Source organism: Salmo salar, chromosome ssa12 (genome assembly GCF_905237065.1).
Source record: "Salmo salar chromosome ssa12, Ssal_v3.1, whole genome shotgun sequence".
NCBI lineage: Eukaryota > Metazoa > Chordata > Actinopteri > Salmoniformes > Salmonidae > Salmo > Salmo salar.
In genome coordinates this window covers 48,244,388-48,265,496 of record NC_059453.1, presented here as the reverse complement: position 1 = coordinate 48,265,496, position 21,109 = coordinate 48,244,388, and the positions used below count along the sequence as shown (strand labels likewise).

The window sequence follows — 21,109 nt, the reverse complement described above, 5'->3', positions numbered from 1 at the left end:
GTCCCTTAGTTTAAGTGTATGTTAACTAGCAACTCTACCTTCGTTTTGTGTACAGGTAGTTCCCAGTAATCTAGCAAATCTCACGTAGTTATCAATACAGGTGTTTGTTACCTAGATGTTACCTAATACAGATGTTACCTCGTAACTTAGTAACTTTTTCTAGTAATGTTTTCTTAGCTTACCAACAACCTTTTTTTTACAGTATCTCTCAATACAGGTAAATGTTACCTAGCAACTATCACTTAGTTTCCAGTAGCCTACATGTAGATGTTACCTAGCAACTGTTTCTTGTATGCCTATAGGCTATATCCTGGTGTGGAATTGAAAAATCCTAATGTAAAATCCCAGGAGTTCACCTTTAAAACACTTATTTACATGTGAAAATTATTTCACAGCGTTCCCCCCCACCGTATTCCACCAACGAACACTGTAAAGCAATATAGTGTAGATTCTGTGCAAGGAAAATCTCTGTGACTGAGCCACTTTTCCCTAGACTTTCTGTACAGCCAGACAAGTTGCACCCAATTTGAAGAGTTTCTGCAATGGCCGTAAATGTAATAAGTGCAGTGACTGGTTCCATTCTTCCTGCCATCTTTCTAATTTGATTCATATTCATGATTGAGATTTCAATCTCCCAGTTAGAAGCATATGTACTGGTGCATAGAAATGGACCGGTTCTGTTTATTTCACATCTTGCCATTCAGAGGCTGAGGGATCTTGGGTTGCCTCCAAAATGGCAACCTCTCTTCCGTATATAGTGTGTGTGTGTGTGTGTGTGGGGGGGGGGGGTAAATAGCGTGTGTCAAAGGGGAAGGGGTAGATTCTGGTTGAAAAGGATTTTAAGTGGTTTGGGGGGATTTCAGTATAATCTGGTGGATTCCTTTGGAGTTGGGGGTAAAACGTGCTGTGTGTATGTGGTACTAGGCAGGAGGGTCAGGTAAAGGGGCTGTATGTGGGGGCGTAGGGGGTCAGTGGTAGGGGTTAGAATCTGATGAGGTAGTGTTTTTTATGGGTGGAGGTTGATATAGCCTGGTGGATTTTTGTGAAGCTTGGTGGGAGGGGGGTGGTACTTGTGTGTGTGTATTGAAGAGGAAGTGTGTGTGTTTGTTGGTGTGGTTGTGTGCGGGTGTGCACAACCATGTGTATTTGCGTGTGTGTGTGTTTGCGTGCGTGCACGCCTGTATGTATTTGTGCGTGTACACATGCATGTACATTCATGTGTGCGTATGAGGAGGTGCACCCCCACAACACGGGCTGCAAGGTCTGGTAGTGCATGGCGGGGGAAAATGGGGAGGGGGGGGCGTGGGAGGGGTGCATTGTTAGGGAATCCAAAGACGGCGTAATTAAGCCCAATGGATCCCAGATGGCTGGCTGTCAGTGACGTGAGAAGAGGGACGAGCCCCTAATGGGAACCAGACGCCCGCCGAAACGCTTTGAACTGGCGGCCGGAGAGAGAGAGAGAGAGTGGAGAGAGAGAGACGGGGACGGAGGGGTTGACAGAGGGGGGGATGGAGAGAGAAAGAGAGAAGGAGTAGGTACTCAAGTGTACCTTGCCACTGCATATAAGACACATATAACTATTATTACATTTCAAGGAAGAGTCCAAATGTTTATTTTTAATTAAGTTTTAGTGACTGTGTTTTCACACGAAATGTCATCAAACAGAGATATGTAAATGCTGTGTAACTATCGTTCGGCTACAAGGTATCTGTGCGATTTGATGTAATGTTTGTCCGTCTATTATGTGAGGCTGGAGTTAGAGCACCATGTGGTTAGCATTTCAAATTTCATCTACTTTTAATAAAAAAAAATTATATATATATATATATATATATATATATATATTTGACCTTTATTTAACTACGCAAATCAGTTAAGAACAAATTCTTAAAAACAATGACGGCCTACCCCGGCCGACGCTGGGCCAATTGTGTGCCACCCTAGGGGACTCCCAATCACAGCCAGTTGTGACACAGCCTGGATTCAAACCAGGGTGTCGGTAGGGACGCCTCTAGCACTGAGATGCAGTGCCTTAGACCGCTGCGCCACTCGGGACATTGTGTCACATACCTGGGTATGTTACCTAGGAGTTTGTTGAAACGGTTCAGACAGTTGGACTGATCAATGGTAGCCTGGTTCTGGATTTATTTGTGCTGTTTCGCAATGACCATAGGTGTTGGCAAGACCGCACAAACTGATCTGGACCAAGTTAGATCTGTGGAACATGGGGTTTAATTTGACCATGTCTCTTCAAAATGTTACCCAATGTGACTTGGTAGTCAGTCATTTATTTGTGAATTGCCTTGTCATGTGGTCATACACATACTGTACATCTCTCCCAACCAAAAATGTTACATCACGCTTTTCTCTTCAAGAGCATGTCATATACGGTAAGCAATAAAGCACAGCATGTTTTGTGTGTCAGGAGAGGCTAGGGTGTGAAATAGGGTTGTGCGGTATCCAGATTTTCATATCGTCATACCGTCCTTTCATCTCGGGATTTACGGTATTACCGGTTTAGTACACAAGGGGGCACCAGAAAAACTAGCAGACAGGCGGAGAACGGAGAGGAGGAAAAAAGTCAAGGAAATCAAGATAGCAACTTTGCCTTCTCAAACACGTCAGAAACTAACACAATATGATGCCCCGTCACCTTATTAACTCAGCTACGTACCTAGATAGCAAGTTAAACTAGGGGTCATGTTAACACGTAACACATTCTGCGTTTTTCACGCCAGAAAAATAGGTAAAACGCTTAAGAAATATCTTGCTGCGTTTTGTAAACGCAGATCTAAAATGCTTCTTATTGTAATTTCTGCTCGGCATCAGACTCATTTTGTGCTTCAGCTGCACTTCTAAACTCGGATGAGAATTCACAACTGGCATTCTATCAGCAGACAGAGCTCAGACTGATGTGTAGCTTCTTTTCTCTGGTACTTTTCTCGGTGTAGCCAACCTATTTTTCTCTGGTAAAATGCAAAATAAAATTTACGCAAAACATTAGGAAATGTATCTGGCTACATTCTTTCTATGATAAGCTTAAACATTAGACATAGGAAGGCCATGCATAGTTTTTGAAAAAAAAAAAACTTTCTTTTTCATTGTAAGCTCATCTACTTGTGTGGCTGCCAGCCAAATAGCATTGCTCTTCTGTTGTCATCTGATGAAAATGAAGCTATATTATGTAGAATGTGGTGCACTAACTTATTTTCTGTGAAGGAAAACTATAGACTATAGTTGCACGTCCCTGATCACTCTAATGAAGCAGAAAAACACTGTTGACTTTCAATATAAAACATGACCCCTGTGACACAGCTTTACTCACCTGCTCCCGCTTTCTCCCATTGTGCTATTTACAAACAAACACGTGACTGGCTCAACTGTGCTGGAGAACTAAGTACACTTCATAACGTAAAATAATAATAATAATGTGACAGGTGAAATAAGAACGTGATCTGCTTTATCTCCTAATGAATTGCACAAGTTGACTGCAGGTATTTACTTAAAAAATAGCTACAAATATTCAAATGTATTGAAAAACTTCAAAGAAATAGTTACAACGATATTGACGATATTGAAAACCGTCCCGTGGCTATTTACAAATACCCCGGTACAGGGTATATACAGTGAGGGGGAAAAAGTATTTGATCCCCTGCTGATTTTGTACGTTTGCCCACTGACAAAGAAATTATCAGTCTATAATTTTATGGTAGGTTTATTTGAACAGTGAGAGACAGAATAACAACAAAAAAATCCAGAAAAACTCATGTCAAAAATGTTATAAATTGATTTGCATTTTAATGAGGAAAATAAGTATTTGACCCCCTCTCAATCAGAAAGATTTCTGGCTCCCAGCTGTCTTTTATACAGGTAACAAGCTGAGATTAGGAGCACACTCTTAAAAGGAGTGCTCCTAATCTCAGCTTGTTACCTTTATAAAAGACACCTGTCCACAGGAGCAATCAATCAATCAGATTCCAAACTCTCCACCATGGCCAAGACCAAAGAGCTCTCCAAGGATGTCAGGGACAAGATTGTAGACCTACACAAGGCTGGAATGGGCTACAAGACCATCGCCAAGCAGCTTGGTGAGAAGGTGACAACAGTTGGTGCGATTATTCGCAAATGGAAGAAACACAAAAGAACTGTCAATCTCCCTCGGCCTGGGGCTCCATGCAAGATCTCACCTCGTGGAGTTGCAATGATCATGAGAACGGTGAGGAATCAGCCCAGAACTACACGGGAGCATCTTGTCAATGATCTCAAGGCAGCTGGGCCCATAGTCACCAAAAAAACAATTGGTAACACACTACGCCGTGAAGGACTGAAATCCTGCAGCGCCCGCAAGGTCCCCCTGCTCAAGAAAGCACATATACATGCCCGTCTGAAGTTTGCCAATGAACATCTGAATGATTCAGAGGACAACTGGGTGAAAGTGTTGTGTTCAGATGAGACCAAAATGGAGCTCTTTGGCATCAACTCAACTCGCCGTGTTTGGAGGAGGAGGAATGCTGCCTATGACCCCAAGAATACCATCCCCACCGTCAAACATGGAGGTGGAAACATTATGCTTTGGGGGTGTTTTTCTGGTAAGGGGATAGGACAACTTCACCACATCAAAGGGACGATGGACGGGGCCATGTTCTGTCAAATCTTGGGTGAGAACCTCCTTCCCTCAGCCAGGGCATTGAAAATGGGTCGTGGATGGGTATTCCAGCATGACAATGACCGAAAACACACGGCCAAGGCAACAAAGGAGTGGCTCAAGAAGAAGCACATTAAGGTCCTGGAGTGGCCTAGCCAGTCTCCAGACCTTAATCCCATAGAAAATCTGTGGCGAGAGCTGAAGGTTCGAGTTGCCAAACGTCAGCCTCGAAACCTTGATGACTTGGAGAAGATCTGCAAAGAGGTGTGGGACAAAATCCCTCCTGAGATGTGTGCAAACCTGGTGGCCAACTACAAGAAACGTCTGACCTCTGTGATAGCCAACAAGGGTTTTGCCACCAAGTACTAAGTCATGTTTTGCAGAGGGGTCAAAACTTATTTCCCTCACTAAAATGCAAATCATTTTATAACATTTTTGACATGCGTTTTTCTGGATGTTTTTGTTGTTATTCTGTCTCTCACTGTTCAAATAAACCTACCATTAAACTTATAGACTAATCATTTCTTTGTCAGTGTGCAAACGTACAAAATCAGCAGGGGATCAAATACTTTTTTCCCTCACTGTATGGTTCAGTTGAAGTCGGAAGTTTACATACACCTTAGACAAATACGTTTAAACTCAGTTTTTCACAATTCCTGACATTTAATCCTAGTAAGAATTCCCTGTCTCGGGTCAGTTAGGATCACCACTTTATTTTAAGAATGTGAAATGTCAGAATAATAGTAGAGAGAATTATTTATTTCAACTTTTATTTCTTTCATCATCATTCCCAGTGGGTCAGAAGTTTACATACACTCAATTATAATTTGGTAGCATTGCCTTTAAATTGTTTCATTTGGGTCAAACATTTTGGGTAGCCTTCCACAAGCTTTCCACAATAAATTGTGTGAATTTTGGCCCATTCCTCCTGACAGAGCTGGTGTAACTGAGTCAGGTTTGTAGGCCTCCTTGCTCGCACACGCTTTTTTAGTTCTGCCCACAGATTTTCTACGGGATTGAGATCAGGGCTTTGTGATGGCCACTCTAATACCTTGACTTTGTGGTCCTTAGGCCATTTTGCCACAACTTTGGAAGTATGCTTGTGGTCATTGTCCATTTGGAAGACCCATTTGCGACCAACCCTCCTGCAGCAAAGCACACCCACAACATGATCCTGCCACCCCCGTGCTTCACGGTTGGGATGGTGTTCTTCTGCTTGCAAGCCTCCCCCTTTTTCCTCCAAACAGAACGATGGTCATTATGGCCAAACAGTTCTATTTTTGTTTCATCAGACCAGAGGACAGACCAAAAAGTATGATATGTGTCCACATGTGCAGTTGCAAACCGTAGTCTGGCTTTTTTATGGCGGTTTTGGAGCAGTGGCTTCTTCCTTGCTGAGCAGCCTTTCAGGTTAGGTCGATATAAGGCTCGTTTTACTGTGGATATAGATACTTTTGTACCGGTTTCCTCCAGCATCTTCACAATGTCCTTTACTGTTGTTCTGGGATTGATTTGCACTTTTCGCTCCAAAGTACGTTCATCTCTAGGAGACAGAACACGTCTCCATTCTGAGCGGTATGAAGGCTGCGTGGTTGTGTGGTGTTTATACTTGCGTACTATTGTTTGTACAGATGAACGTGGTACCATCAGGCATTTGGAAATTGCTCCCAAGGATAAATCAGACTTGTGGAGGTCTACAATTTTTTTTTCCTGATGTCTTGGCTGATTTCTTTTGATTTTCCCATGATGTCAAGCAAAGAGGCACTGAGTTTGAAGGTCGACCTTGAAATACATCCACAGGTACACCTCCAATTGATTCAAATGGTATCAATTAGCCTATCAGAAGCTTCTAAAACCATGACATAATTTTCTGGAATTTTCCAAGCTGTTTAAAGGCATAGTCAGCTTAGTGCATGTAAACTTCTGACCCACTGGAATTGTGATACAGTGAATTATAAGTGAAATAATGTCTGTAAACAATTGTTGGAAAATTACTTGTGTCATGCACAAAGTAGATGTCCTAATCGACTTGACAAAACTATAGTTTGTTAGCAAGAAATGTGTGGAGTGGTTGAAAAACTAGTTTCAATGACTCCAACCTAAGTGTATGTAAACTTCCGACTTCAACTGTATACCGCCCAAGCCTGGTGTGAAATGTACAGTCAGTTAAAGGGTCAAAGTCACATATAGTATGCTATTCTCTTGTGACCCGAAGAATCGTGTCAAGGTCTTGCTAGCAACTACGTTCGTCTGTCACACAGGCTCAGAAATTACTTTCTCACGTGGATACATCCTCTCCTAATATCTAACTACTTTTTTTTGGGACACTTTCTATGAATACCCTGCATTATAAGCACATTTACTACGCCTTATGAGCTATGCTGTTTTAAATGATTTTGAGACGATTCAGGAAAACGTACTAGTTTGTGTGCTTGACCTACAACAGCGTTGAAGACTTGAATGGCTCTTTCTTGTCAATGGGTTTAACGGTCTGATTTCTCTCTCCTGTCTGTCTCCAGGACTGTGGTGATGCCGATTGCCCATGAGTTCTCTCCTGACATGGTGCTGGTCTCATCTGGTTTCGATGCCGTCAATGGACATCCGGCGCCGCTGGGGGGCTACAAAGTGTCGGCCAAGTGTAAGCTCACTAAACACCTCGTCAGTTCCTCACTGAATCATATGCAAGGACACACATGCAAATAGACGTTTGAACGTACGCACACACACATTCAAAAGTTCATGGGATCACACATTATGAAAAAAAATTGTACTTGACAAGCATAATTGAGACTTAATGGTAATGTTTTTGTAAATACTAATCCTCTCCTAATATCTAACTACTTTATAACAATGCTTTATTTTATTACAGTACATTGCCTATTTATAGCTAGAGAGTCAAAAATGTAACAGTGGTAAAATAAACTTGCACAAATTGAGTAGCCTATGCTACAGTTTGTTTAAAGTAGTGTTCAATAATCTCATGTTGGCAGCCATCTTTGATTCCTTGGTGTTTTCCCATGTCAAAGCAAATCAAAAGGATTGATGTAGCAAAGTACTCAAATTGTTCTTTATTATTACTTTTATTCAAATTAGTTTTATCACCTGTGGGAATTTAAATACCATTCATTCAGATGGTTTATTTTCCAACCTTTTACTTTTAGCTGGCACAATAAGAATCAAGCTAACTATCTTTACTGGTTCACTATTGGCTCTAGCTGAGCCAATCCAAAACGGCTTGATTAGAATAGATATCAAATAGAGCGAAAATGTGATTGTGAAGGTAAATTAATACCTTACTCTACCTTCTATAGATCTTACAGGTTGAAATTAACCTTCTATACTGTTCTAAGAGCAACCTATTTCTACCTCATCCTAACTATCTTAGGAGTTCTACTTCGTCGATCAGACTGTTCTATATTTCACGGGGTTTATTCAGTAGTTTTGTCTGTATTAGTTCCTGACAAAGAGCAGTGTCAGTCTTGGCAGATTTGATGTTTATGTCTGTGAGCAGGAAGTCGCCCCACTGTGTATGATGATGTCATATCGCTGAGTCTACTTTGTAAAAACAAGTTTTCACTTTGTCATTATGGGGCATTGTGTTTAGATAGGTGAGGAAAAAAATAAGATTTTATCAATTTTGAATTCAGGCTGTAACACAACAAAATGTGGAATAAGTCAAGTTTTGACCATGTCATTAAGGGGTATTGTGTGTAGACAAGTGAGAAAAATATATATTTTATCCATTTTGAGTTCAAGCTCTAACACAAAAGCTGGAATAAATCAAGGGGTATACAGTGTCTTCAGAAAGTATTCATACCCCTTGTTTCACTGCTCTCAAGGAGTGGTGGGGAGGGGGAGAAGTCAGGCGCAGGAGACCAAAATTGCACTCGCAGAGCGTTATTATTCCAGAGTCCAAAAATACCATGAACAGGTATGAAACAAACCAGACAATAAATGTCCACCTTCAAAAAGGGCTGGGACGCAGTCCAGAGAAAAACGCAAGCCCACAATAGACAAAGAAAAAAATTAACGTAACCCCAAAACCCACAACAGGTAACAACAAACAATCCCGCACGAACCCAACCTAGACAAGCGAGACTAAATACCCCACTAATTAGCCAACTAAAAACAGGTGCAACAAAAGACAGACAAAACCAAACGAAAAGGAAAAAAGGATCGGTGGCAGCTAGTAGACCGGCGACGACGACCGCCGAGCGCCACCCGAACAGAGAGAGGAGCCACCTTCGGTAGAAGTCGTGACACCTTGACTTATTCCACATTATGTTCAAATGAATTAAACATTTATAAAATAGTTTTTTTCTCACACAATACCCCATAATGACAAAGTGAAAACTTGTTTTTAGAAATTTGAGCAAATTTATAGAAAATGAAATACAGAAATATCTAATTTACATAATTATTCACACCTCTGAGTCAATACATGTTAGAATCACCTTTGGCAGCGATTACAGCTGTGCATCTTTCTGGGTAAGTCACTGAAAAGCTTTGCACACCTGGATTGTACAATTTTTGCCCATTCTTTTCAAAATTCTTCAAGCTCTGTCAAATTGATTTTTAATCATTGCTAGACAGCCATTTTAAAGTCTTGCCATAGATTTTTAAGCAGATTTAAGTCAAAACTATAACTAGGCCACTCAGAAGCATTCACTGTCTTCTTGGTAAGCAACTCCAGTGTAGATTTGGCCTTGTGTTTTAGGTTATTGTCCTGCTGAAAATTGAATTCATTTCCCAGTGTATGGTGGAAAGCAGACTGAACCAGGTTTTCCTTTAGGAATATGCCTGTACTTATCTTCATTCCGTTTATTTTTTATCCTGAAAAACTCCCCAGTCCTTAATGATTACAAGCATATTGTCACGTCCTGACCAGTAAAGGGGTCATTTGTAATTGTAGTATGGTCAAGGCATGGCAGGGGGTGTTTGTTTTGTGTTTTGGGGTTTTTTGGTTCTAGGGGATTTTGGTTCTAGTTTTCTATTTCTATGTTTCTTTTTCTATGTGTGGCCAGGTATGGCTTCCAATCAGAGGCAGGTGTCTTTCGTTGTCTCTGATTGGACGCCATACTTAGGCAGCCTGTTTTTTCCTGTGTTTTTGTGGGTGGTTATTTTCTGTATAGCCTGTGTGCCTTATGGAACTGTTTCGTCCTCTGTTTATTTTGTTTTGAGTGTTCTTTCAAATAAAGAAGAAAGATGAGCACTATACCCGCTGCATTTTGGTCACCGTTCATCGACGCCTATGACACATATCCATAACTTGATGCAGCCACCACAATTCTTGAAAATATAGAGAGTGGTACTTAGTAATGTGTTGTATTGGATTTCCCCAAAAGATAACACTTTGTATTCAGGACAAAAAGTTAATTGCTTTGCCACATTTTTTGCAATATTACTTTAGTGCCTTGTCGGAAACAGGATACATGTTTAAGAATATTTTTTATTGTGTTCAGGCATCCTTCGTTTCACTATGTCAATTAGGTTTTCTCCTATCACAGCCCTTATACTGTAACTGTTTTAAAATCACCATTGGTTTCATGGTGAAATCACTGAGCGGTTTCCTTTCTTTTCTGGCAACGGCGTTAGGAAGGACCCCTGTTACTTTGTAGTGACTGGTTGTATTGATACACCATCAAAATGTAATCAATAACTTCAACATGCTCAAAGGAATATTCAATTTCTCTTTTTTTTTTTTTTTACCCATCTACCAATAGGTGCCCTTCTTTGTGAGGAATTGGAAAACTTCCCTGGTCTTTGTGGTTGAATCTGTGTTTGAAATTCACTGCTCGACCGAGGGACCTTACAGATAATTGTATTTATGGGGTACATACTGTAGATGACCTAGTCATTCAAAAATCATGTTAAACACTATTGTTGCACAGAGTCCATGCAACTTATTATATGACTTGTTAAGCACCTTTTTACTCAATAACTTATTTAGGCTTGACATAGCAAAGGGGTTGAATGCTTATTGACTCAAGACATTTCATCTTTTCATTTTTTATTAATTCGTAAAAATTTGTAAAAACATAATTCCACTTATGTGGTATTGTGTGTAGGCCAGTGTAGGCCAGTGACATACAATCTCAACTGAATACATTTTAAATGCAGGCTGTAACACAACAAAATGTGGAATAAGTCAAGGGGTGTGAATACAGTACTTTCTGAAGGCACTGTATCTTTAAAAAACAGCACATTTCAGCATTACAGCTCTTTTCCTCAGGGTTCTCACACATCCTGTGTGTGTGCTTGGCAACATGGAGAAGAAGGGGCTTTTTGTATCAACAATTTTATCCATGCATCTGTGACCTTTGGAATGTTTTAACCCTTTTCATTTTAGTTTGTGAATTCTAATAAAGTGTTTAAATGTATCTCTCCCTCAGGTTTTGGCTTCCTGACACGTCAGCTGATGGGGCTGGCGGGGGGCCGGGTTGTCATGGCACTGGAGGGGGGTCACGACCTCACGGCCATCTGCGATGCGTCGGAGGCCTGCGTCCGCATCCTGCTAGGCACTCAGGTCAGTAGTCACAGATCTAAAACCAGCTTAACCCTCTGTAAATTCTAACCCTAGCCATAAGGGGGAAAAACACAATGCTGACCTTTGATCAGCATCTAGGGCTTCCCAGCCGAAACAGTTCAGAAGAGTTCGTGCATATATTATGATGACATTTTGTGACGTTTTTGTTAGTTTTGGACTTCGGTAAGGGTTTTTTCGGCTGTTCGAGTACACCACATTTTTTCTCGAGGCCAGCCAAAGTTGAAGAGTCGAAGTGTACGCCCTTTCGTCTGTGATTGGTCAACTGTAGGGATTCTTCAATAAAGTCTTTGTTTTCATTCAACGTTTTTATTCGACTAGTTTTTATGCACATGTTTTCATTGAGAAATGCTGCACTAAACATCTTAGTCAGATGTAAAATTGCGCGACTAAGATCTCCTCTGCAAAAAACGTCAAAATTAATTATAGATACCTTGAGTTATCTTAGATTAATTCTGACTATTTTGAGGAAGTGGCTACAGCTTCTCAAAATGGCCAAACAGTACTATTGCCATTTTTTTCTTGTTTTTGAAGCGAAGGTCTTTTAAGGGAGTATGCGAGCACACTCTTTCGGTTCGTCTAGCCAACTTCGGCTAGCCGCCAGCCGAACTGAAGCGTGCCGATGCCTTTACCCTGCGGGAGGATGTTGCCCCTTAGGCACAGATCTTACCCCTCCCTAAATCCTAACCATAACTATTAGGGAGAACAGAACATTGCTGACCTTTATATTATTGTCTAGGGCAGTGTTGGGTAGTCTTACCCTGTTGTGGGTTCAGGCTTTTGCTCTAGCCATGCAGTACCACGTTTGACGTCCGTCCGCCCCCCCGTCTTCCTCTGTGTGTTCCCTTCCAGGTGGAGCCCCTGTCTCAAGCGGTTCTGGAGAGGAGACCCTGTCGCAACGCTGTCCTCTCTCTACAGAGAGTCATACAGGCCCAGGGTAAACATCTGATGATAAACACTAATCTACTTTCTCTCTCATTATCATTGTCTTACTGTCTTCATCACTCTTCCCTCTGCCAATCTGTCTTTCACTCTAGAGTATCTTCCCTCTATCTCAGTCTCTCTCACTTTCTTACACCATCTCAAGTCTCTCTCTTGCTGTTTTTATGTTCACTTCTCTTTCTCTCCCGCTCTCCCCATCTTCTTTTCTCTCTGTCTTCCTTTACTTCTCTTACTCTGCATGTCCCTCTCTCTCGTTGTTTTTCTTCACGCCTTCCCTGTACACCTCTCTTGTTCCATCCACTCTTTCCCACATCTCTTCCATCTCTACCACTCCAGCCTCGGTCATTCTATTTATTTTATCCCTCTATCTGTAGTATCTCTTCTCTCCATCTGTCTTGCTGTCATTTCTCTCTCCGACCACCTCTCTCTCCATCCCATCCCTTTCTCCTGCCTTCATCCCTCCTTCCTTCTCATTCTTTCCTTCCCTCGCTCTCTCTCTGACACACACACGCACACACACACACACACACACACACACACACACACACACACACACACACACACACACACACACACACACACACACACACACACACACACACACACACACACACACACACACATACACACACACACACAGAGAGAGAGAGAGAGAGCCTTCCTGGCTCCAATTATCTTCAAACACTTCTCTGGCACACGACCTTCACAACATCCCCTCTTGATTGCGCACAAATGTTATCCCAATCCAATTAGATTAATACAAAATATTTGCAAAGCCACAAGAATGTTAAGCCCCTTCATTTAGGCAGAGGGTGAAATATATGTGTGGTGAATACTGGGAACACACATGCGTGCACACACGCAAACACACTATGGCCCCCTCTCGCTCTCTTACACACACATCACACACACCGAGGCTCTTCAACACACAAATATCCAATGATTTATTTTCCTTCCGCCATGTGTCAAGAGACACACGCATGTCCTAAATGAAAAGAGCTTGAGAAGATGAGAAGTATGAACCCGTATTGATTTATGTTAATGTCAGAATCACACATGCAACTCAAAATATTGTATAAATCAAGCTTGTTCTGAAGATGGGATTGATGACATGTGAATGTGGCATAATGTGTGTTTTTGTGATATACTTGTGCGATTTAAATTACACTAATGCTGAATTAAAATGGCCGTATTGGTCCATTATTCCGACCACACACAGACACGTATTACTGTAGCTGCAATATTGCTTAATAGAATACAGTTCACACATTTCAAAGACAGAGTAGCTACATTTTTAAGACAGTACTCGCCATGGAGGCAACATGATACCCAACCCCCCAAAAAACTCTCTCTCTCTCTCTCTCTCTCTCTCTCTCTTGCCCTCTCTCTCTCCCTCTCTATTTCTCTCCCTCTCTATCCAGGTGAGTACTGGCGGTCGTTGAGGGCAGTGGCCCACACAGTGGATCAGTCCTACCTGCAAGCCCAGGGACAGAGTCTGAGACGGAACTCAGAGGACCACAACAACACAGTGTCCGCAATGGCCTCTCTCTCCATGGCTAGCCTCACCACAGACAGGTAACATTACTAGTGCTGAGCGATTTGTGCTTTTTTTTTTAGGTCGGTTCGTCTTCAGTTTGATAATTTATTTGAAATAGTCACGGTTTTCGATTTCGTTTAAAAAAAAAAGGTGGACATTAAATGCACTGTGCGTTATGTGGGCTGAACACAGAATAAAACAATAACAGGCCCATGATGGTAGTGATTGCCCGTTACTGCTTATTAGCCATCCTTTATTCATATGACTTTACTGTCTTCAAAGTAAATAAGGGTCTTCAAAGTAAATAAGGCATACTTTAATGACTGCTGAATACCAACTATCAGTCATTTAGATCATGTAGTTTTAGGTAGAGATACCTTGTGAGGCAAATGCTTTCTATCCCTCTCGATCGCACGCTCTTCTCTCCTTCTCCGTGTCCCACACAGACCGGACAACTAGGTGCGAAATGGATTATGGTCGTTGTAGTTAATTACCACACTTTCTAAATGATGTAGAATATTGGCCTCTTAGAAACTATAACTCCCTACTACATCACACAGTTCGGTTTTGATCTGATTTATCACTAGAGAAACTGCGCATCAATCTCACAAAAATAAAAATCAGAATGGAGTTTTAAAAACTCTACATTCTAAGAACATCAAACAAGACCAGGCCAACAAAAGCACTGACAACATGTAGTTATATCGCTGACACCATGTAGTAACAGCACTGACACCATGTAGTAACAGCACTGACACCATGTAGTAACAGCACTGACACAATGTCATCTCATATAATTTCAAGATAATATAATATCTATCATGTGAAGTGATAACGTGAAATTATATTAAAAGGGATGGTTCACTCAAGACGTCCAGACAGACAGGTAACATCACTGACACCCTGTAGTCGCAAATGATATCAGTATAATATAATGAAATATTAAGTGAAGTGTTATGACATGAAATTATAGTTAAAGGGATGGTTCAATCAAACTTCAAATGTAGGCTTGTTTTTCGACCTAAGTGCAAATTTAGGTTGTTTAGTTACTTTCAGCAGCCTCTGCCTAGCATTGTCTTTCCTAGACTGAAAGCTGGCAGCCTACTGTAGGTATGAGGAAAAACATCGGTGAACCACCCGTTTTTTAAAAATATGTATTCAATTAAAACATTGCCTTACTACATTTCAAATATTAAGCCCTCAGCTGTCAGCTGAATATCACCATACTGCTTTTGATTAGTGCTATTTTCCAACACTAATCCCTAGGCTTTTGAACCAGAAGATAAATCAATTAGTGTTCTAATTTCTTTGGAAGAGAGTGTGAGAAAACAAAAATACATTCATATTTCTCAAGGTATGGCATTCCGTTTGCCCATTAGCTATACAACGCCCTGACAAAAGACACAACATTGACACCACCATCCCTCTCCCTTTAAAACCCGATTTAAACAGGTGTTGTCTTCAAACATATGCATCACATCTATTTGCTTAAAGGTACTTGCATCAGTATTCTCTAGAACTATTTGCAACATCTGTATCCTGTGGAAAGATACAACATTAACGCTGTAATACTACAATAGGCTACTCACCAGAATGCTATATAAATCTATTCTCTCCTCTCTCCCTGCTATTCAGGACACACAGAGATGAACTCATGGAGGGGGACTGTGACTCCATGTAGACAAGTGCACTTTCTGATAAACCTATCATCACAGACAAACACACTGTCATCCACTCGGCGCTGCTTCACTTGACCAGAATCCACTGCCTCCAGTTGTCACTGTACAGACCACATTCTGACCTCTTATAGTCAAACTGACTAGTGTACGCCTCACACACTCCTACACCTCATCAGAACACAGTACTACTGGCCTTACTAAGACCACTCGCCTGCTTCGACCGCAACTTAACCACACACCGAGAAGACATCCCATGAACAGGGAAAAGGAGGACCAAGAGGAAGGACAATGAACACTTGTGTTCTTGACATGCCACTCCGTGCCTTTCCAGGTGTGTTACTCCCCCATTACCATATAACATTGTGAATTGTGAGGACACAGAAGGAGAGGAGCACCAGACCTGAGCAGAAACTGGAAGGGTGAAATATACATCCTTAGTCCAAACCGCTTTCAAACACCACTGGGGAGGTTACGACTTGACTTGTATCATGAAGTGACTTGACAAAGACCAGCTAGACGGCAGGCTGTGAACAGAGTGTCTCTGGGGAGGAGGACAACTGTTTTTTGCCTCGGTCACAGGTTACCGCGGAGCATCGCCAGGCCGACAGAGCCGAATCACAAAAGGAAGTAGGAAGTTGTCCCATGTCCCCACAGGAAGTCACTATGAAGGAAAACAGACATTGGACACTCACCAGGGGACACCTAAAATGCATCTCGTTCTGATGATGTCATTCGTATTTATGCGTCGCCAACAAAATGAAGAAAAAGAGAGAGGAGACTGAGAATTTTGTACAGACTTTTTTTTGCACTGTGCATTTTGTAATGTGAACCAAGGAGAGAATGACAGTATAGACCACATTGAAGCTCTCCTGGGATTGGTGATAAAACATATAAATGATCATATTTGTGTTTTTAAGCTGATTGAATTATTGTAAGTTTTATCTATTGCATATTGTATTGCAAACGTCAATACATAATGGTAATATTTTTTTATTATCACATAGCGAACCCTATGATTCACGTGCACAGATAGGGCTCTACCTGTGCAAAGCATATGCCCCTTTTCCCTTCCAGTCTCCAAAGTGGCCTTTTGGGTGGTGGTATAATTTCCCCCCAAATTAATTTTTTTGTAAAAAAAAATGTGTCATTGTGGTTCAGAAGTCGTCGTGACGTCGTCAAGTTCGCCACCCCACACCCCGTCCATTGGTTGTGCCAACCCACACGCCCGGTTGTACCAGTTTCCCAGTCTGCCATGTACAGAGATTTAACAATACTACTGGCCTTACTATGCAAAAAAATGTAAACATTTTCACAAAAGAGGCATTTGGTATGTTAGGAATTTCAAGATATGAATAATAGTATTTGTTTTGGTAGTGGGGTGCCATTTTTTGGGGGGGGGAGCACCTGCCCCCTGAAAGATCTGTGCATGGCCCTGATAGGTTTTATAGTTGTTTTCCTTCCATAGGACAAAAAACATGCAAAAGTGAGGGTAAGACTTTGTTAACACTCCCTTTCAGACAGCAGTTGAGGGCATCTTCACATTCTTTATCATTCTAGTGATAAAAGTTATTAGGAATTAATCATATGATCAGTGAGACAATTCAATCAGGAAACACAGGCAGTCGGATCAAACGTTCCAAAGCTGTTTCAGCCAATTACACACACCGTCATACTGTACGGAGAAGTCCTACTCAACACTTGACCACACACAAAATAAATGTTTATGGATGTCAAATCAAATGCAAATCAAAATGTATTGGTCCCATACACAGATTTGCAGGTGTTATAACAGGTGCAGTGAAATGCTTATTCGCTACACCCGCAATAACATCTGCTAAATATGTGACCAATAACATTTGATTTGATTTGACTGGCTCCAACAGTGCAGTAGAATGTCATACAAATACAATACAAATATACAAATAATCAAAAAAATAAATAAAGAAATGACAGAACGAGAACACACAATACCCCATAATGACGAAGCAAAAACAGGGTTTTAGAAATTTTTGCAAATGTATAAAAAAATAAATAACTGAAATATCACATTTACATACGTTTTCAGACCCTTTACTCAGTACTTTGTTGAAGCACATTTGGCAGTGATTAAATCCTTGAGTCTTCTTGGGTATGACACTACAAGCTCGCCACACCTGTATTTTGGGAGTTTCTCCCATTCTTCTCTGCAGATCGTCTCAAGCTCTGTCAGGTTGGATGGGAAGCGTCGCTGCACAGCTATCTTCAGGTCTCTCCAGAGATGTTCGATTGGGTTCAAGTCTGGCCACTCAAAGACATTCAGAGACTTGTCACGAAGCCACTGCTTCGTTGTCTTGGCTGTGTGCTTAGGGTCGTTGTCCTGTTAGAAGGTGAACCTTCACCCCAGTCTGAGGTCCTGAGCGCTCTGGAGCAGGTTTTAATCAAGGATCTCTCTCTACTTTGCTCCGTTCATCTTTCCCTCGATCCTGACAAGTCTCCCAGTCCCTGCCGCTGAAAAACATCCCCCCCAGCATGATTCTGCCACCACCATGCTTCACTGTAGGGATGATGCCAGGTTTCCTCCAGACTTGACACTTGGCATTCAGGCCAAAGAATTCAATCTTTGTTTAATCAGAACAGAGAATCTTGTTTCTCATGGTCTGAGAGTCCTTTAGGTGCCTTTTGGCAAACTCCAAGCGGGCTGTCATGTGCCTTTTACTGAGGAGGGGCCTCTGTCTGGCCACTCTACCATAAAGGCCTGATTGGTGGAGTGCTGCAGAGATGGTTGTCTTTCTGGAAGGTTCTCCACATAGGAACTCTGGAGCTCTGTCAGAGTGACCATCAGGTTATTGGTCATCTCCCTGATCCAAGGCCCTTCTTCCCCAATTACTCAGTTTGCCCTGGTGGCCAGCTCTACGAAGAGTCTTGATGGTTCCAAACTTCTTCCATGTAAGAATGATGGAGGTCACTGTGTTCTTAGGGACCTTCAATGCTGCAGAAATGTTTTGGTACCCTTCCCCAGATCTGTGCCTCAACACAATCCTGTCTCTGAGCTCTACGGACAATTCCTTCAATCTCAAGGCTTGGTTTTTGCTCTGACATGCAGTGTTAACTGTGGGACCTTATATTAACAAGTGTTGCCTTTTCAAATCATGTCCAATCAATTGAATTTACCACAGGTGGAATCTGAACAAGTTGTAGAAACATCAAGGATGATCAATGGAAACAGGATGCACCTGAGCTCAATTTCGAGTCTCATCGCAAAGGGTCTGAATACTTATGTAAATAAAGTTTTTTTTTTTTTTTAATTTATACCATTTGCAAAAAATTATAAAACCCCGTTTTTTCGCTTTGTCATTATGGGGTATTGTGTGTAGATTGATCCGAATGTACTGTACATGGGGCATTAGTCTCAAGGTGCAGGGTAGAGTACCGGGCAGGCAGCTGGCTAGTGATGGTTGTTCAACAGTCTGATGGCCTGGTGATAGAAGCTGTTTTTCAGACTCTCGGTCCCGGCTCTGATGCACCTGTACTGTCTCTGTCTGCTAGATGGTAGCAGAGTGAACAGACTGTGACTCAGGTGGCTGAAGTCCTTGATGATCTCTTTGGCCTTCCTTACCAGGCGGATACTGAGTGTTGTAAATGTCCTGGAGTGCAGACAGCGTGGCTCTGGTTATGCGTTGGGCTGACTACACCAACCTCTGGAGAGCCATGTAGTTGAGGGCGGTGCAGGTGCCATACCAGGCGGTTATGCACCCCGACAGAATGCTCTCAATGGTGCATCTGTAGAAGTGCTGATTTTCTTCAGCCGCCTGAGATTGAAGAGGTGCGGTTGCGCCTTCTTCACTATGGTGTCAGTGTGGTGGGACCATTTCAGGTCCTCAGTGATGTGTATGCCAAAAAACTTGAAGCTTTTGACCCTCTCAAATGCGGCCCTGTCAATGTGGATGGGGGTGTGCTCCCTCTTCTGTCTCCTATAGTCCACGATCAGCTCCTTTGTTTTTTTTTTACATTGAGGGAGAGGTTATTTTCCTGGCACCACTCCACCAGGACTCTAACCTCTTTTCTGTAAGCTCTCGTCATTGTTGGTAATCAGTCCTACCACTGTCGTGTTGTCAGGAAACTCAATGATTGTTGGAGTTGTGTATAGACACAGTCATAGGTGAACCGGGAATACAGGAGGGGGCTGAGCACACACCCCTGAGGGGCCCCTATTGAGGATCAGCGTGGCAGTGGTGTTGTTGCCTACCCTCTCCATCTGGGGTCGGCCCGTCAGGAAGTCTAGGACCCAGTTGCACAGGGAGGAGTTCAGACCCAGGGCACTGAGCTTAGTGACAAGCTTGGAGGGCACTATGGTGTTGAAAGCAGAGCTGTAGTCGATAAACAACATTCTCACATAGGTATTCCTCTTGTTCACGTGGGATAGGGCGGTGTGCAGTGCACTGCGATCACATCATCCGTGGATCTTTTTAGGGTGGTATGCAAATTGTAATTGGTCTCGGGTGTCGGGTAAGGTGGAAGTGATATGGTCCTTGACGAGACTCTCAAAATACTTCATGATGACAGAGGTGAGTGCTACGGGGCGATAGTCATTTAGTTCAGTTACCTTAGCTTGCTTGGGTACAGGAAAATGGTGGACATCTTGAAGCAAGTGGGGACAACAGACTTATGTCTGTAAACACTCCAGCCAGCTGGTCTGTGCATGCACTGAGGAGGCAGATTGGTATGCTGTCTGGGCTGGCAGCTTGCGAGTGTTAACATAAGGTTAAAAATATATATTATAATAATGGTGCTGGGTTTAACGCAGATTATTAAAACAGTTGAATGGACTTCAGATCAGTTACTATAAATTAGTTATTTTATTATGGATGGCACTTAAAAGTTGTATGTAGACAACACCGGACTCACAAAAAAGAAATGCACTTACGATGTCTTAAGTATTGGAATTGTGCTTTAGTAAAATGACCTATTTTTTACGTGTATTCCACTCTGGCGATGCCTTTTTTTTAATTGTTGTTCTGTTGTGATTTCACAAAGACCAGTGTTTTAATATGTGGATTGATTGACATTCCTGCTCTATTTTATATATCTATAGGCTGTATTTCTTGATACTTACTTTTCTACAAATATAAAAGGCAGGTGAACTAGGATTTGTTCACATCTGAAACCACTCTATTTACAAAAACAGTCAATGATTTTTGTTCCTGGACCAAAGTGCTGTTGGACAGTTAGCATTTAGTTAGCTTGTTGAGCTAGTTGACTATCCATGTAGAACAATTGGACACAGGTTGAGAGAAATAAAAGCTTAAAAGTCTTATTTGAACAATATGCCAGTCGTGAACTGGTAGGGCCTCTGAGCATAACTTCAAAGATTCTTGTGAATTCCTGATAGTAATTGTATCTAAACAGAGATTTTGCAGCTAAATATCACCAAAGAAAGATTAAAAACTGCTTACATTTCTTGTTAGCCCTTTCCATGAGATAATGATGTAATAGATTTCTATGTTGTCCTTTTAATTCCTTTGCAGTGCTGTGCTTATGTATTGTGTTTTATGAAAATATGATGGTGCTACAGAATAATTTGAACTATCATGTGATAGTTTATAATGGTGCTGTATAATATACATTATACAACCAAGACCTTACACTCTTAGAAAAAGGGTTCTAAAAGGGTTATTCGGTTGTCCCCATAGGGTAACTATTTTTGATTCCAGGTAGAACCCTTTTTGGTTCCAGGTAGAACCCTTTTGGGTTCAATGTAGGACCCTCTGTGGAAATGGTTCTAC

At 41.7% G+C, this 21,109-nt stretch overlaps 1 protein-coding gene across 2 annotated transcripts in view; it reads left to right on the top strand.

Annotated features, from left to right (window-relative positions):
• The window catches only part of LOC106565234 (histone deacetylase 7), a 95,546-nt gene extending 78,234 nt beyond the window's left edge, over window positions 1–17,312 (top strand). Inside the window, exons 21-25 of one of the 2 annotated variants that reach the window (XM_014132125.2) lie at window positions 7,165–7,283; window positions 11,038–11,171; window positions 12,042–12,126; window positions 13,553–13,706; window positions 15,304–17,312. In XM_014132125.2, coding sequence (XP_013987600.1) covers window positions 7,165–7,283; window positions 11,038–11,171; window positions 12,042–12,126; window positions 13,553–13,706; window positions 15,304–15,349 — 538 coding nt within the window. In that variant the 3' untranslated portion in view covers window positions 15,350–17,312. The remainder of the gene's footprint in view (window positions 1–7,164; window positions 7,284–11,037; window positions 11,172–12,041; window positions 12,127–13,552; window positions 13,707–15,303) is intronic. The other variant, XM_014132124.2, reaches the window with a different exon arrangement.
• Window positions 17,313–21,109: the final 3,797 nt, after the last annotated feature.